The sequence below is a fragment of the Papio anubis genome, chromosome 9 (genome assembly GCF_008728515.1).
Source record: "Papio anubis isolate 15944 chromosome 9, Panubis1.0, whole genome shotgun sequence".
Lineage (NCBI taxonomy): Eukaryota > Metazoa > Chordata > Mammalia > Primates > Cercopithecidae > Papio > Papio anubis.
In genome coordinates this window covers 11,733,961-11,752,244 of record NC_044984.1, presented here as the reverse complement: position 1 = coordinate 11,752,244, position 18,284 = coordinate 11,733,961, and the positions used below count along the sequence as shown (strand labels likewise).

Genomic DNA, 18,284 nt, shown 5'->3' with positions numbered 1-18,284 from the left:
AAGATCAACCAGAGGTGAAGCTTATGGTGTTCTCAGACCTTTTCTGAGGATGTATCCTGACCTGGGCCTTTTTGATTCCCCTACATACCCAGGGGCTTTTCAGAGCCCCTATTCCCCAAGTATATCAATCCCCAGGTTTTTCTTCTCAGGCTTTCTACAAGTCTTTTTTTTTTTTTTTTTTGCCACAACTGTTATCTTTTGCTCTAGGCACCTGGGGTTTATTCATTGGCTTTCCCATGTTTTTGAGGAACCTCTTCCACACAGCAACTTTTCTATCCTGAGAGAGTTTTGAGTTAAGTGGAACAAAGGCAAGTACCCTGCATTAGTCCCCTTGGGGATCCCCTAAACAGATTAAAACCTATGAACACAATTTCTCAGGAACAAGATTCCCTCCATTCCCTTCTGATATAGTTTGGATATTTGTCCCCACCCAAATCTCATGCTGAAATGTAATCCCCAGTGTTGAAGTTGGCGCTGGGTAGGAGGTGTTTGGATCTTGGGGGCAGATTCCTCATGAATGGCTTGGGCCATCCCCCTGGTGATAAGTGAGCTCTTGCTCTGAGTCCACATGTGATCTGGTTGTTTGAAAGTGTGTGGCACCTCCCCTCACTCTCTCTCTTGCTTCTGCTCTCACCATGCCTGCTCCTGCTTCACCTTTGGTGATGAGTAAACGTTTCCTGAGGCCTCCCCAGAAGCAGATCCTGGTGCCATGCTTTCTCTACAGCCTGCAGAACTATGAGCCAATTAAACCTCTTTTCTTGTAAATTATCCAGTCTCAGGTATTTCTTCATAGCAACAAAAGAATGGCCTAACACACCTACCAAACTGAGAACCTGCACTGGGAGCATGGGTTGCTGTCTTCTAGACTGCTGCTGCACTGGGCAGGGGGATTGGACAAGGGTAAGGTAAAACATGACAAACCTCTCTTACCATGATTCAGTGCCCATTATCCTTATTAAGCATTAGCTTGGTTGCTGTAAACCTTTGACTATCTTCTAGAGTTCTAATAAAGTTCTTTCTCATGACTTTTGCCAGTTTTTTCAGTGTTTCTGCAAAGGAAGAGAGTTCCCTAACCCTAGAGTTCCCTACTCCACCATTTTCATTGCCATTGGCATGAATATATCTTCGTTGTATTTGTAACTTCCTTCTCCGATAGTTAGAAACTCTGAATCCATTATCCTTAATATATTTACTTAATAGATTAATCCTTCTGGATATAACCAATTTTTTTTTTTTTTTAAATGGAGTCTCACCCTGTTGCCCAGGCTGGAGTGCAGTGGCGCAATCTCGGCTCACTGCAACCTCTGCCTCCTGGGTTCAAGTGATTCTCCTGCCTCAGCCTCCTGAGTAGCTGGGAATACAGGCACCTACCACTGCACCTGGCTAATTTTTGTAGTTTTTAGTAGAGATGAGGTTTCACCATCTTAGCTAGGCAAGTCTTGACCTCCTGACCTTGTGATCCACCCACCTCGGACTCCCAAAGTGCTGGGATTACAGGTGTGAGCCACCATGCCAGAATGGCTGTAACCAATATTCTAACACTGCCACTATCCTCTCCCCTAAATGGACTCCTTCCTCTGTTTTCTCTGGCTCTGATTCCCTTTTCCAGGTTACCCTCTACTGCAGATATCCTTTCATCCTGTTTGGGACAAATGTAAGAACTTTAACGTACAGTGTTTAATTTATTTTTCATGTTTTACTAAACTTTACGGGGGTTTATATAGCTGATGTTGAAAAAAGAAAAAAGAATATTATTGAAAACAAAGTATACTTCTTTTCTTTCTTTCTTTCTTTTTTTTTGTCTTTTTGTTTTTTGTTTTTTTGAGATGAAGTTTTGCTCTTGTTGCCCAGGCTGGAGTGCAATGGAGTGATTTTGGCTCACCGCAACCTCTGCCTCCTGGGTTCAAGTGATTCTCCTGCTTCAGCCTCCTGAGTAGCTGGGACTACAGGCATGTGCTACTACTCCTGGCTAATTTTGTAGTTTTAGTAGAGATGGGGTTTCTCCATGTTGGTCAGGCTGGTCTTGAACTTCTGACCTCAGGTGATCTGTCCGCCTTGGCCTCCCAAAGTGCTGGGATTACAGGCGTGATCCCAGCCCCAAAGTATACTTATTTTGTAATTATAGTGAATTCTTCTTAGGCATCCCATGTGATATTTTCATGGTATAGCTAGGAACAAGTGTTACTCCCATTGAAGGATGGAAAAATAGACGGGCCACGTGCAGTGGCTCATGCCTGTAATCCCAGTACTCTGGGAGGGCAAGACAAGTGGATTACTTGAGGCTAGGAGTTTGAGATCAGCCCTGTCTCTACTAAAAATACCAAAGAAAGAGAAAGAAAGAAAGAAAGAAAGAAAGAAGGAAGGAAGGAAGGAAGGAAGGAAGGAAGGAAGGAAGGAAAGAAAAAGAAAGAAAGAAAGAAAGAAAGAAAGAAAGAAAGAAAGAAAGAAAGAAAGAAAGAAAGAAAGAAAGAAAGAAAGAAAGACAGAAAGACATTAGCCAGGCATGGTGGCATACACTTATAATGCCAGCTACTTGGGAGGCTGAGACACAAGAATTGCTTGAACCCTGGAGGTGGAGGTTGAAGTGAGCCGAGGTCACACCACTGCATTCCAGCCTGGGTGACAGAGAGAGATACTCTGTCTCAAAAAAGAAAAACAGAGGCAAGAAGGCCACTCTTCATGATATCCACCACATTTCTGGTAGGCAGTTACAGCAGCACCCTCTGTGCTGTTAGAAGATCCTATAACGTGTCAACTCCCTCTTCCATTCCCAGCTTTTCCAAACCTTTGTCACTTTCCTGACCTCCTCCCCCACCACCATATTCTTTCTTACTTCACTCTCAATGTAGACTTTACTTTCTGTTTTTATGAAAATGAAGGTGATCAGATCTTGTCTCCACTATCTTCCCCATGAAACCTATTTATAGCTACTAGGGGCACGTTCAGGTTTTATAGGGCCGAGCATATACAACTGGAGAAGGAGATATTTTAGAGAAAATGAATACTAAAACAATCTTGGTTTTGCAAATAATATAAAAATGTATGACCATCCTATCATTGCCATGGTCCCTCGCACGGCCTCTGGAAGGAGTCCGTGAAAGTGGGCGTGAAGAAAGGGCAGCTGAAGGTCAAGCAGCCACATGCATTCTCCTCTCCTCCAGAGGTGGAAATCCTCCTGTTCCTCCTCCTCCCATCCAAGGCTGATCCATTCTGCTAGGCTCCAGATCCTCTTGAAGTCTCTGAATCACTTTCCCCACTCTCCTTCTTTATTTGATCACTTACTTCAGGTTATAAATATGATCATATTCCTCTCAAACTTAAAAACAAAGTAAGCAATCAACCCTAACTAAGTCAACTCCCAAATTCCTCCCGCCCCAAATTCCTTTCCAGCCACCCAAGTGTTCTCTGTCCTGTAACAATAAGATTTTGGAAAACCACTGCCCTCCCTCCCTGTTTCCCCTTCATTTCTCAATTCACTGCACTTCTGCTTTGGCTCTCATACCTCTGCTGAAACTGCTTTGGTTTAAAGTCACCAATGACTATTTTGTGCACTTTGTGATTTTTTTTTTTAAAACGCAGGCTTTAGGTTCTTTTGAATAGGCTGAACCAGGAAAACTGCCATTTTTGTAGACTTTTTTTTTTTTTTTTTTTTTTGCTTTTTGAGACGGAGTCTCACTCCGTTGCCAGGCTGGAGAGCAGTGGCGCGATCTCGGCTCACTGCAACTTCTACCTCCCGGGTTCAAGTGATTCTCCTGCCTCAGCCTCCCGAGTAGCTGGGACTACAGGCACATGCCACCAAGCCCAGCTAATGCCCAGTGAATTTTTGAATTTTTAGTAGAGATGGAGTTTCATCATGTTGGCCAGGATGGTCTCGATCTCTTGACCTCGTGATTTGCCCCCCTCAACCTCCCAAAGTACTGGGATTACAGGCGTGAGCCACCACGCCCAGTCTTTGTTTTGTTTTCTATTATAATGTTATAATACATATCTGTGTATACATATCTCTATAAAGTTTTGTTTCTATGGATAAATACCAAGAAGTAGAGTTCAGTTTATTTTTAAATTTTTATTGTTTTTTTTTTTTTTGAGAAGAAGTTTCGCTCTTGTTGCCCAGGCTGGAGTGCAATGGGGCTATCTCAGCTCACTGCAACTTCTGCCTCATGGGTTCAAGTGATTCTTCTGCCTCAGCTTCCCAAGTAGCTGGGATTATAGGCGCCCGCCACCATGCCCAGCTAACTTTTTGTGTTTTTAGTAGAGACGCGGGTTTCACCATGTTGCCCAGGCTAGTCTCGAACTCCTGACCTCAGGTGATCTGCCCACCTCAGCCTCCCAAAGTGCTGGGATTACAGGCGTGAGCCACTGTGCCAGACTGGAACTGTGTTCCAGTTTAAAGGTACATATATTTTATGCCCAGACTGATTTTATGCCCAGACTTATTTTCTAAAACACTGGCATAAAGTATCTTCCCATCAATGATGTTCGAGAAAGTTACAGTCACAATGTCCTCTTTTCAGTACTTCTCATAGCAGACTCTTTGTTGTTAACGGTGACTACATTTGCCATTACCGATCATACCTTCTTTAGTGGTAGCAATTTCAATCAGCGTTTTTTTATGTTGTTTTTTGTTTGTTTGTTTGTTTTGAGATGGAGTCTTGCTCTGTTGCCTAGGCTGGAGTGCAATGGTACCATCTCATCTCACTGCAACCTCTGCCTCCCAGGTTCATGCCATTCTCCTGCCTCATCCTCCTGAGTAGCTGGGACTACAGGCGCCCACCACCACACCCGGCTAATTTTTTGTATTTTTTTAGAGATGGGGTTTCACTGTGTTAGCCAGGATGGTCTCGAACTCCTGACCTCGTGATCTGCCCACCTTGCCTCCCAAAGTGCTGGGATTACAGGCTGAGCCACTGTGCCCGGCCTTTTTTTTTTTTTTTCCAGACAGAGTCTCATTCTGTTACCGAGGCTGGGGGTGCAATGGCATGATCTTGGCTCACTGCAACCTCCGCCTCCTGGGTTCAAGCGATTCTCCTGCCTCAGCCTCCTGAGTAGCTCGAATTACAGGTGCCTGTTACCACTCTTGGCTAATTTTTGTATTTTTATTAGAGACGGGGTTTCACCATGTTAGCTATGCTGGTTTTGGACTCCTGGCCTCAGATGATCCATCCACCTCGGCCTCCCAAAGTGCTGGGATTACAGGTGTGAGCCACCACACCCAGCCTCAATCAGTGTTTTACCTGCCACTTCCAGGCCTCTCCCTCTTTTTTTTTTTTTTTTTTTTTTTTGAGACAGGGTCTTGCCCTGTGGTCCAGGCTGGAGTGCGGTGGTGGGATCTCAGTTCATTGCAACCTCTGCCTCCTGGGCTCAGGTGATTCTCCCATCTCAGCCTTCAGAGTAGCTGGACTACACACATGCACCACCACGCCCAGCTAATTTTTCTATTTTTAGTAGAGACAGGGTTTCACCATGTTGCCCAGGCTGGCCTCAAACTCCTAGGCTCAAGTGATTTGCCTGCCTTGGCTTCCTAAAGTGTTGGGATTACAGGCGTGAGCCACTGCACCTGGTCTCTGGTCTCTCTCTCTCTCTAACTTCTGTCTGTTTGTTCCTAGATATTGTATATCATATGGTTCTGCCTTAGCTCACTTTTCTAATTACACTAACTGCTTTCCTTAGGTAAGTTCATGGTTTCAACTAGGACCTCAACCTTCAGCTCACCAGTAGCCCCCAAAGATGAGTTCACCTGGATTATAAAAGGAGCTCCCTTCTTTAAGATGTTTTACTGCATCTTCCAGAAAAGTGTGGTAATAACTAGTCAATAACAATTCAATATTCTTGAATATGACCCTTAATTATGTAATATATAGGCTTCATCATCATCGGTGATGGTTGTGTTTTCCATTCTTCTCCTGGGTCCTAACTTCTATATAAAAACTGTCTACTGTATATTTCCACCTGGATGTTTTATAGACACCTCCAATACAAAAGAGCCATTGTTAAACTTATTACCCACTCCCTCTTGAAATACTTCTTAGGTATTTCTTTTTCTTTTTCTTTTTGAGACGGAGTCTCGCTCTGTCGCCCAGGCTAGAGTGCAGTGGCACAATCTCGGCTCACTGCAGGCTCCGCCTCCCGGGTTCATGCCATTCTTTTGCCTCAGCCTCCTGAGTAGCTGGGACTACAGGCACCCGCCACCACGCCTGGCTAATTTTTTGTATTTTTAGTAGAGACGGGGTTTCACCGTGTTAGCCAGGATAGTCTACGATCTCCTGACCTCGTGATCCACCTGCCTCAGCCTCCCAAAGTGTTGGGATTACAGGCATGAGCCACCATGCCCGGCCAGGTATTTCTTTTCTTCGTAAAAGAGACTCCCATTACTCTCTTTTTCTCTCTCAATTTACATCTGTTTTAATCTCGTATTCTTTAAATCCATGATCTCTTTTCACTCCTCAGTGCTGCTGTCCTGATCACGCCTTTCATAGACCTCTGTACAATGTGCAAAATTATTCAATGTCCACATTGTTAATATGCTAAAATCCAAACTTCTTAGTATGGCTTGAAAGTTTTTTTTATTAATCAATAGCTATTTAATGGTCCTGCCTCAATTCCTGACATTCTCTAAAAGCATTCCATGTGTCAGCTATATGAATCTACTTTCAAATCCCCGACATACCAAGTTCTCTAATGATTCAGCGTCTTTAAACCTACTATTGTGATTGAAATTTTTTTTCAGTCTTGTTGGCCTGGCAAAGTCTGATTTGTATTCCTCACCTCAGCGCTAGGGTTATTTTCCCTTGTTTTGTTTTGTTTTGTTTTGTTTTGTTAAGACAGAGTTTCACTCTGTTGCCCCGTCTGGAGTGCAGTGGCGCAATCGCGGCTCACTGCAACCTTCGCCTCCTGGGTTCAGGTGATGCTTGTGCCTCAGCCTCCTGAGTAGCTGGGATTAAAGTTGTGAGCCACTGTTCCCGGCCCTATTTTCCCTTCTTTGAATTGTCTAGGCAGAAAAGCATCTCTACACTTAGCAATTTTGTCTCTCTCTCTCTTTTTTTTTTTTTTTTAGTTGGAGACAGGGTCTCACTGTATTGCCCAGGCTGGAGTGCAGTGGCATGATCACAGCTCACTGCAGCATTGGCCTCCTGGGCTGAAGTGATCCTCCAACCTTAGCCTCCCGAATAGCTAGGACTCCAGGTACACGCTACCACGTCCAAATAATTTTTGTATTTTTTGTAGAGATCGGGTTTTGCCATGTTGCCCAGGCTTGTCTCGAACTCCCGGGCTCGAGTGATCTGCCCACTTTGACCTCCCAAAGTGTTGGGGTTACAGGTGTATGCCACTGCGCCCTGCAAATTTTAATATTTTAATTACTCACTTTATTAGTGTTTCCAAACTAGGCTGTAAGCTTCTTGAGGGTAGGGACTATAATTACTCTCATCTTTATATCCCCAACACTTAACATAGTGATTGGTATCTGATCGGCACTTAAAAGAATGAGAAACAAATTAGTTATGTAATAATAATGGCATTCTCTCTAGGGCTTAAGCTTAAGCTATAGATTTTCACTTAAGTATATTTTGTAAGTCTGTAGTAAATATATAGTACATTAAACAAAATTGAAGAACAGAAAAGCAAACTACATCTCATATTATTTTACCATCCTAATGCCTATTTTGGTGCACTTACTTTTGGTCTTTGTTCAAATATGTGCTATACATATGTGTGTGTGCATTTATGTTTGTATATTATATATATTTTTGTTTTACATAGCTATAATAAAATGTACATGGATTTTCACTTTTTAAAAGCTTAACTTGGCCGGGCGTGGTGGCTCATGCCTGTAATCCCAGGACTTTGGGAGGCCGAGGTGAGCAGATCACTTGAGGTTGGTAGTTCAAGACCAGCCTGACCAACATGGAGAAACTCTGTCTCTACTAAAAATACAAAATTAGCTGGGTGTAGTGGTGCACGCCTTTAATCCCAGCTACTCGGGAGGCTGAGGCAGGAGAATCACTTGAACTCAGGAGGGGGAGGTTGTGGCGAGCCAGGATAGCGCCATTGCACTCTAGCCTGGGTGACGAGAGCAAAACTCTCTCTCAAAAAGCAACAACAACAACAACAAAAAACCTTAACTCACTATAAACATTCAACACTCTTGCATAATCCTCCAAATTATTATTTTTCAGCAGCGTATAATATCTCATTGCCCTACTTAGGTTGATAGTCTACGGAGATTTAGGTTGTACCGCATTTTCTATTATAAATAGGGACAGATCCAGACTTTGCGGGACTTGAAGCTTATACAATTTTGTATAATACAATTATACAGAAAAAGAATTCAAAATTATCTTTGTTTTGCAAATAGAACCATGTGAACATATCATAAGGGTCCCTTCCCAGACATTGGAAGGGGCCTGTTAAAGTGAGGGGTCCTGAAGGTTAACTTTCTTTCCTTTTTATCTCCTGAGACGGAATCTTGCTCTGTTGCCCAGGCTGGAGTGCAATGACGTGATATCGGCTCACTGCAACCTCCGCATCCTGGGTTCAAGCGATTCTCCTGCCTCAGTCTCCGGAATAGCTGGGATTACAGGCATGTGCCACCATGCCTGGCTAAGTTTTTTGTATTTTTAGTAGAGACGGGGGTTTCACCATGTTGGACCAGGCTTGTCTTGAACTCCTCACCTTGTGATCTGCCCGCCTCGGCCTCCGAAAGTGCTGGGTTTACAGGTGTGAGCCACCTGTGCCCTGCCCAGTTTTCTGCTTTGAGGAAGCCAGAATATAAAACTCACTTGGTTCTTAGAAGCAGGTTTTTGTTTTTTCTTTTTTTTTGAGACGGAGTCTCGAAGTCTCGCTCTGTCACCCAAGCTGGAGTACAGTGGTGCGATCTCGGCTCACTGCAAGCTCCGCCTCCCAGGTTCACGCCATTCTCCTGCCTCAGCCTCTTGAGTAGCTGGGACTACAGGGAGAAGCAGGTTCTTAAATCAACGGTGCATAGAGTTTCTCAGGTGAATTTGGGAGAAAGTGGTTTGGCTGCAGCGCCTTTGGTTCAGTGCGCATTTCTTGGAGGGGGCTTAGTGGCTGAAGTCAGAGACCTGGATTGGGCTGAGGTACTGCTATTCACTACTTGAGTGGCACCGGGTAAGTCATTAACTTCTCAGGTTCTCATTTTGCTCCTTTGTGCAATAAAGAATAAGTAACAAAACCTGCCTTTCCCCAGGGTAGTTTTGAGTGTCAAATATGATGACGTGTGTTCAAGCACTAGTGAAGTCCAATGTCACTGAGATACTTGTAAAATTGTGGTAGCAGCTCCACTTTCTTGCCCATCTACCTCCAGGTAAGGGCGTGTGACAGCTGGGCAGGATGCATCTGATGGCTCCATTAGGGGTTAACTCTTGGAGCGCGTCTGCCCAGACTGAAGCCTGGCAAGTGATTTCAGGGGGCGTCTGGGCCATTACTCCTGAATGCCCAGTGCACTGGGAGTAGCAGAGGCTGTGCACAGTCTGAGATTCTGGGGGAATCTTTTCCTTCTCAAGCTGAGAATTGATAATTAAAGCATGCCAAACATTCGTTATTATATGCAACTTGTAAAATCCTAAATAGTCTTGTCCAATTGTCCCTTTGCTCTTAGATTTTGACGCATTTATTTTGGAATTTTATCTGCCAGTTTAGAAATCTTTAGCTGTTTGGGCTTAATTCTGGGGGTAGTTTGTATTTCTGGGAAGACGGGAGAAAAATAACAATCTCAGTTTTGAATTGGCGTTTTAATATCCTTCACGAGATCCACGTTGAAAGCCAGGGTAACCAGCGTTCAAAAATTCCGCCCCTCCCAAAAAAAGGATGCTGCAACCGATTTCCAACCCCGAAGACGGAGCTGATCACCCCGCAACCGGATCCGCCGTGGCTCCCCGCGCGTTCACCGCGGCTGGGTAGTCCCAGGTGGCTGGGGGCGCGAGCCCGGATCCCCACCTGGCCCCGCCGGCGGCGGCCGCACAAAGAGCGCGGCAGACGGCTGCCGGGCCGAGCCGCAGAAAGTAGTCCCGACCACGCCGGCTCCAATGTTGTTCGACGTCGCCTCACGCCCTCCGCGGGGAGGGCCGAAGCGGCCGGTCCGGGAAAGAATCCCGCAGGAATGCGCCACCGGGAGGAGGACTTCCCTCTCAGTTCACCTCAGCTACCCCGGAACCTCTCCCGGGGTCTCAGGCAGAGGCCGTGCGTGCGGCTGCCGACTCCTTTCCCTGGCCGTGCGGGAGGCAGCCCCGGGGGAGGGGGCTCGTTGCGCGCAGGGACACGGCCGCGGCGATCCTAGGAGGCGGTGCCGACCGTATCCCTGCGCCGCTGCGCGAGGCAGAGGCTGAATGAGGAGCTGCGCGGGGGAAGCGGGGCGCCGGGGGAGGAGGTGGCGGGATGGAAGCAGACGCTGGCGTCGCGCGAGCCCGGGGCCGAGCGGCGCGGTAGAGAGGGCGGCGGCGGCGGCGCGCGCGGAACCTTGACGTGCCCCTTTCTTTCTTCTTTCGCTGGGAAGCTGGGAAGCATGAGCGTGCAGCCCTGCCGCTGCGGCGGCCGCCCCGGCTCCTCGCCTCCCCCTCTTCTGGCCACCCCTCGCCGGTGAGAGAAGAGAACGCGAGAAGGGAAGATGGGGGCCGTCCTGAGGAGCCTCCTGGCCTGCAGCTTCTGTGTGCTCCTGAGAGGTGGGAAGAGTGGGGGCATTGGAAAGTTGGTGGGGTTCGAGGGGAGGTGGCCTTGTTTTCTGTGTCTAGGGGGAGGAGAGGGACGGAGGGAGGGAGAAGGGGAGAGGAGCAGGGAGAGGCCTGGTCGTGGGGAGGGGGAGAGAAAGGGGCCCGGGAGCAGGGGCTGCGCGCACCGCCCGGCCACAATGCGGACCTGGCCTGGCTTCCCGGACCTTTCCCGGACACATCGGAGCCTCGATCCGGGCGGCTGATCTTAGGGAACCTTTGGCACCCCATTCTGTCGGGATGACTGAGTGTCTGTGTGCCTCTCTCTGCCTGGGGTCTTCCAGGGAAGAGGGTCTTTGTACGTATTTTGGCTTTTAAAATGTTTGAGCCCGAGATGCTTTAAGGTTGACCTTATCCATCGAAGCCCCCCCCCACCCACTCCCCACCCCGTTTCGGTGTTTCTTAGTTGAACTTTTAAAGCCCTCTTACTATTTTTTCCAGGCCTTGTTACAGGTAATAATTGGCTTCCGTTTGGGATATAATGATCCTGGGTGAGAGCGCAGTTGGAAAGTGACTCCGGGGTTATAGGTCGAGCGTTTCAGCACTGGGGACATTCTGAGCTTCAGTCCATAATAAAACAAAACATTGCCCTTGTAACCTCTGGTATTCACGGCTTGCCCCTATTTTCGGAGTGTGCAAGTGTACAGTTGGCATTACTAGGGAAATTCATCCTCGTGTGAAGAGGAGCCGGTCCTGGGACCAAAATGATAATTTGCTCTGCTCCCCTGGGGACTGCTTGGCACTTTGGTAAATTGCATAGGCTGTTCTAGATAATTTGCTCTGGGAATCGCTTGAATTCGAGTGTACTATGATGTTTTGAATTGCACTGCAGAGCTGACACATGCTCTGTGACTTTTGTGACAGTTCACAAAGATTTTTGACTGGCCCTTCGGCCGCTCTTCTCAAACTACTCAGTGTTGAACTTGAGATGGCTGTGGAGCATTTTTACCAGCAGAGGAATTTAAGTACTGCTTTTGGATACGGTGGCTTGTAGTTTTGGTTAGTTAAAATTCTCACTGGCGTTCATGGTAAGTTCTTTTCAGGCGTGGGACCTCTGGTCGCTGGAGATTTTTAGGTGTTAACAAGCTAAACTTTTGTTAAGTCCTCCAAACTGATTAAGTTTACATAACACTAATAGTAACTAATAGTCTATGACAGGTGTATATTTTTGTGTGTATTGTGGATATGTATTTTGGATAAGAATGACTTTTTTTTGGAGGAGGCGAAATACTTTGTTCAGTTACTCTATAGTAATGCAGCATTGTGTTTGCATGTTATATTACTTACACTTGATACTCTAAGCATATTACAAAGTTTTCCCACATGTAAACCCCAGAAAAGGTAGTGCTCATTAGATTTTTGTGGCAGAAAATTTAATGAAGTGTTATGTACTGGAGAGGTTTAATATACTTATTTTATTATGGTATACTATATTGAAAGGGGTTTTGCTATAGCTATTAGAAACAACTGTATTTGACATAAGAATATGTATTTAAGACATAAGGTTAATAAGATTGACAAATATGAGAACCATCTGATTGGTTAGAGTCGTGGGGAAACTTACAACTTGGAATGTTTCTGGTTGTCCAGTTGTATTTCTTGGAGGAGAAATGTGTGATGTAAATGCCGTTTGTTTATTTTAACGCTAGCTTTGAGACCAGAGCTGGGTTTGTTCATTATTCGAATTTAGATAGGTTGCACTTGTTTATGTAACAAGACCTGAAAGAGGTAATAGTTTAAATTGTCTTGTTTCCACTAGGAAAGTTTTCAGAAGTGGAGCTCTCGTTTTAAATGTGGCAAAATATGGTGTAAGGTGGTCTTCTAATATGTAACAGTACTGTACTTAGCTGTGAGTACATATTATTTGAAGTAAAACTGCCTTTTGATGTAAAATATTTTTGTTCGTAATTGAGAATTCATTCTTTGAGAATGTCATCCTCTGTTACAGTAAAGATATGTAGTCAACCATGGGCTCTAATGAGAAAAATCTGATTGATTTGTTGCGTTTAGATCATTTTTTTTTTTCCTACAAAGAATTGGAGGTTTAACATTGACTGGGTGTGATGGGGTATTGTGAGAGTTTGGGAGACCTTCTGTCCTGTATCCCTGTTGAATCAATAGCAGAAAGCCAGGGAACACTGTTAGTGCTGTGTCCCTATCTGTATCATCACATGATAAGGTATAAAGACTGGGGAATTTCAATACTAAAACCTTGGATTTAAAGCCCAGGCGTCACAACTTCATAACTTTGTGGTTCTGGTCTAGTTCACTTCTCTAGGTCTCAGTTTCTTTACTGGTAAAATGTGGATAATGATACCTGACTAGTTTGCAGGGTTATTGGGTGTTTTAAATGAAATAATATAAAGTGCCTTGTTTTTTTTTTTTTTTTTTTTTTTTTTGAGACGGAGTTTCGCTCTATCGCCCAGGCTGGAGTGCAGTGGCCAGATCTCAGCTCACTACAAGCTCTGCCTCCCGGGTTCACGCCATTCTCCTGCCTCAGCCTCCCAAGTAGCTGGGACTACAGGCGCCCGCCACCTTGCCCGGCTAGTTTTTTTTTTGTACTTTTTAGTAGAGACGGGGTTTCACCATATTAACCAGGATGGTCTCGGTCTCCTGACCTCGTGATCCGCCCGTCTCGGCCTCCCAAAGTGCTGGGATTACAGGCTTGAGCCACCGCGCCCGGCCTATAAAGTGCCTTGTTAATGTTACTTTTTGTTATAGTTTTTGCTTGTTCAAGGACATACCCTCAAATGCTTTCAGGATTTGAGATTTAGTTTGTATAACGTTCACAATTTTTTCTTTTCTTTTCTTTTCTTTTTTTTAAAGAGACATAGTCCTGCTTCATTACCCAGTCTGGGGTGCAGTGGTGTGATCACAGCTCATTGCAGTCTCAAAGTCTTGGGCTTAAGTGATCCTCCTGCTTCATCCTCCGAAAGCTCTGAACTACAGGCACATGCCACTATGCCCCAAATTTTTGGTAGATATGGGGTGGGTGTGGGGGTGTCTTGATATGTTGCCCAGGCTGGTCTCCAATTCCTGGCCTCAAGTGATCCTCTCAAGGTGCTGGGATTACAGGTGTGAGCCACCATGCTTGGCCAGGTTCACGAATTGCCTTTTTGTTTGTTTGTTTGTTTTTTCTGAGGTAGGGTCTTGCTCTGTTGCCTAGGCTGGAGTGCAGTGGCATGATCACTGCTCACTGCAGCCTGGACCTCCTGTGCTCATGTGATCCTCCCACCTCAACCTCCCAAGTAGCTGGGACCACAGTTGTGTGACATAACACTTGGCTAACTTCTAAATTTTTATAGAGCCAGGGTCTTGCTATGTTGCCCAGGATGGTCTTAAACTCCTGGGCTCAAGTGATCCTCCCACCTCCACCTCTCAAAGTTCTGGAATTACAGGTGCAGATTCACACATTCTTTATTTATTTTTTTGAGATGGAGTCTCGCTCTGTTGGCCAGGTTGAAGTGCAGTGGCGCGATCTCAGCTCACTGCAAGCTCCACCTCCCAGGTTCAAGCCATTCTCCTGCCTCAGCCTCCTGAGTAGCTGGGACTACAGGCATCTGCCACCACCCCTGGCTAATTTTTTTGTATTTTTTAGTAGAGACGGGGTTTCACTGTGTTAGCCAGGATAGTCTCTATCTGACCTGGTGATCCGCCTGCCGTGGCCTCCCAAAGTGCTGGGATTACAGGCGTGAGCCACTGTGCCCAGCCAGATTCACACGTTCTTAAAAGTGAAAGGGATCTTGGTCATTTGAGCCTCACCACTTTATTTGTAAGTGGGGAAACTCAGATTCAGAGATCACTGTAATTTAATAAAGGTAGGTTAATTAAAGATAGGGCAGGGATTTATTACTCATTCTTTAGCAAATATGTATGGAATACCTCCTATATATCAGCCTCTGGTACTGATGGTGAGCAAAACAAACGTGTTCCCTAATCTAATGGGCCTCACGGTTTAGGTTGCCATCCTTACTATTCTCTTAGTTCCATTCAGATACTGATTAGAAAAAATAATATCTGATTTTCTACAGGAAGTATTTTTGATAAGAATATAGGTTTTGGAATACCATCGGTGTGTGTAATCTGTGAAATACTATTTCTTAGCTTGTTTTTTTTTTTTAGACGGAGTCTTACTCTGTCGCTCAGGCTGAAGTGCAGTGCGCATGATCTCGGCTCACTGCAGTCTCCGCCTCTTGGGTTCAAGCGATTCTCCTGTCTCAGCCTCCTGAGTAGCTGAGACTACAGGCGCCTGCCACCATGCCTGACTAATTTTTGTATTTTTTTTTTTTTTTAAGACGATGTCTTACCCTGTCGCCCAGGCTGGAGTGCAATGGCATGATGTCAGCTCACTGCAACCTCTGCCTCCTGGGTTCAAGCAGTTCTCCTGTTTCAGCCTCCCGAGTAGCTGGGACCACAGGTGCACACCACCATGCCTGGATAATTTTTATATTTTTAGTAGAGATGGGGTTTTGCCATTTTGGTCAGGCTGGTCTTGAACTCCTGACCTCAAGTTATCCACCCACCTTGATCTCCCAAAGTGCTGGGATTACAAGTGTGAGCCACCGCGCCCGGCCTAATTTTTGTATTTTTAGTAGAGATGGGGTTTCACCTATTGGTTAGGTTGGTTTCGAACTCCTAACCTCAGATGATCCACCCACCTCTGCCTCCCAAAGTGTTGGGATTGCAGGCGTGAGCCACCGCGCCTGGCCTTCTTAGCTTTTTTTGAGGAGGCTTGTTATATAAAAATTATTTGTTACTTTTTTTGTTTTGGTGGGCTGGTGGTAAATATTGTTGGAACAAACCACTAATGTTTCGCATCTTGTATTTCTATAGAAGTGATCCTTTTCTTCCTTTAAAATCAGGTATTATAAAGTCTTGGGGAAGTAGAACAAATTTTGGAGTGGGAATCAGGAGAATTAAGTTATGGTTCTGAATTTGCTGTGTAACCTTGTGTAATCTGTATACTTTATTTGGAGATTAGAATTCGTGTTAACACATTAAGGGTTCTGAAAAGTCCTGAGGTAAAGAGAATGGTTTTAACTTTGTTTAACCTATTATTTTCCAAACTTGTCAAGTATTACGTTAATATTTGTTGACAATTTCATATAAATTAATTTGTTACTGTCATCCCTATTTACGTACCTGCTTCAGGTTTGCTCATTTGGCTAGATAATTTGTCTGGTTATTAAGTTTTAAGGTTTTAGCTTGTTATTAGAAGGGCTAATAGTGATTTCCTGTGGTTCAGTTTTTAAGAGATTTTTTTCCTTTGCTTTAATTGGAAGTTTTTCTATTTGCTGTACTCAACTACTGTGTCCTTCTGTATGCTTTGGCTGTCAGAAAAGACTGTTTAAATATCAAAGGGGATTCTGGGAAGGGATATATTAATGGAAATATTTTATGAGACCGTATATTTTTTGTTTAAATATTTTGAGCATACTGGAAAAACAATGTTTAGTGCTATTTAGGCCACGTGTAACTACTCTGAGAAAGATCATTTTCATTATAGAAATTCTATTGAAAGTTTATACTTAGAGAAGACTATATAGAAGGTACTATAGTAGAAATACATGACTTGTTGTTAAACAGAAGTTAAACTCTTCTGCCACTCTGTGTTACTTTGGACAAGTTATTTCCTTTCCTGTTAGGTGGGGTTATAACTTACAAGGCTTCGTGAGAACTGATGAAATGTTTGTGAAGGGGTAGTACAGCGCACAGTCAATAGTAGACATTGAATAAATGGTTGCTTTTATTAAGATGGCCAAATTAAAAGAAACATTATGCTCTGGAAAGACTGGTAAAACATTTTAAGTGTCTGCTGTGTCGCGGGCACTGTTGTTGGCAGTTGATAGTTTTAGGCCAGTGGTTTTGGAATTTTTTTGATTCTTCTGCAACTGAAATAAAAGCTCCATGAAATACTTTTACTTATGACAGTTTCTGTTTTGATATAAAACGGAATGACAATTACTTACTAAATTTATTTTCTAAAGGATTGCAGCCTTAACTATTTTAGGTGATGATTATTGTAAATAAGCTAGAGAATAGACAGTTCAAATGATTGTGATACTTATTAAAGAGTTAAGGATGGGCAAAATAATTTTATCAAGACATCTAATTGAGAAATTGCGTTATTTGTTCACAACAATTATTCGGTGGATTTTTTTCTGTGGAGTGGCTGGATACTATACTGAGTTTCTGCATTGCATGTTTTCGCTTTGGATAAGGGTGTTTATCTTCTGTAAAGTAAGCGTCACTTCAGTGAATAAAACACTTTTATATGAATAACTTTGAAATTTAGTCAAATATACATAAGAACAGGTTGTTTGCTCTTAAAATTATTTGTCTTAAAATACAGTTTGTCAGTACATTAATACAAGGAAACAAGGTTATTTGGTATTATTCATATGTGCTTTTGTTTCTCAAGCTGTTCGTGTTATTTGTGGCAGTGAGTATTCTCACTAAAGGTTCAAGCTGTTTGGGTGTGATGCTAGAAAATATTAAAATGTGCTTGGACTCTGGTCAAGATTATTGATTCTTTGATACTGTGATCCTTTTAGCAGTATCATAACTTGTAGTTTCTGTAATATCTTGCTTGGAAGGGCCACGTATAAGTGCTTAAATATTTTGGAACTAATTTCAGGAGGAGATTGGGGATACAAAATGAAATTATATTTTCAGGCAAAAAACTACATTAAGTTATGTAAGTTATTAACACCAGGCCTAAAGTTATTGATGAGACTCAATAACATGCCAAGCAGTAGTCTTTTTTTTTTTTTTTTTTTTTTAATAGATGGAGTCTCGCTCTGTCACCCAGGCTGGAGTGCTGTGGCATGATCTTAGCTCATTGCGACCTCTGCCTCCTGGGTTCAAGTGATTGCCTCAGCCTCCCAAGTAACTGGGATTACAAGTGCCCACTATCATGCCTACCTAATTTTTGTGTTTTTAATAGAGATGGGGTTTCACCATATTGGCCAGGCTGGTCTCGAACTCCTGACCTCAGGGGATCCACTTGCTTTGCAAAGTGCTGGGATTACAGGCATGAGCTGCTGCACCCAGCTGTCGTCTTTTTTTTTCCCCCAGGAAAATAGTCACCCAAATATTGGAAACCTACCTTTATCAAATTATATATGTTTGACTGGGAGGCTATTTTTCTCTAATGGTTTTAGTCATTGTTTTATCACTCCTAGACCCAAACTATAAGTAAAGGATTACAGGGATAGGAGTCTTCCTCACTATTGACTAGCTTTATTGGTAGGTATAATTTAAGTACTATATATCCATATATCCAGCTTAAAGATACTATATTGTACAAGTCTGAGAAAGGTGACAAGTGAACTTCATTACCTTGAATTCTTAGCTGTGCATTATATTGTCTTTATTTGTAACATTCTAGATCTATGCTAATGCAGAAATAGCTTTTGATGGAAAGTTTTTGAAGAAAAGATGTTTTTCCCCTTTATATGCGCCGTGTACCAGAGGTTTGCACATATTGAGCACTGTAAATTTTACATTTAAAGTAATATAAAAAGATGTGAATTTTTATGACGTTTATTTGGAATGTCATTT

General features: G+C 43.8%; 1 protein-coding gene across 1 annotated transcript in view; it reads left to right on the top strand.

The window, feature by feature from the left end:
- Positions 1 to 10,544: 10,544 nt before the first annotated feature.
- Positions 10,545 to 18,284, top strand: part of LRP6 (LDL receptor related protein 6) — a 149,038-nt gene continuing 141,298 nt past the window's right edge. The window contains exon 1 of the mRNA XM_003906011.4: positions 10,545 to 10,676. Coding sequence (XP_003906060.1) covers positions 10,622 to 10,676 — 55 coding nt within the window. The 5' untranslated portion in view covers positions 10,545 to 10,621. The remainder of the gene's footprint in view (positions 10,677 to 18,284) is intronic.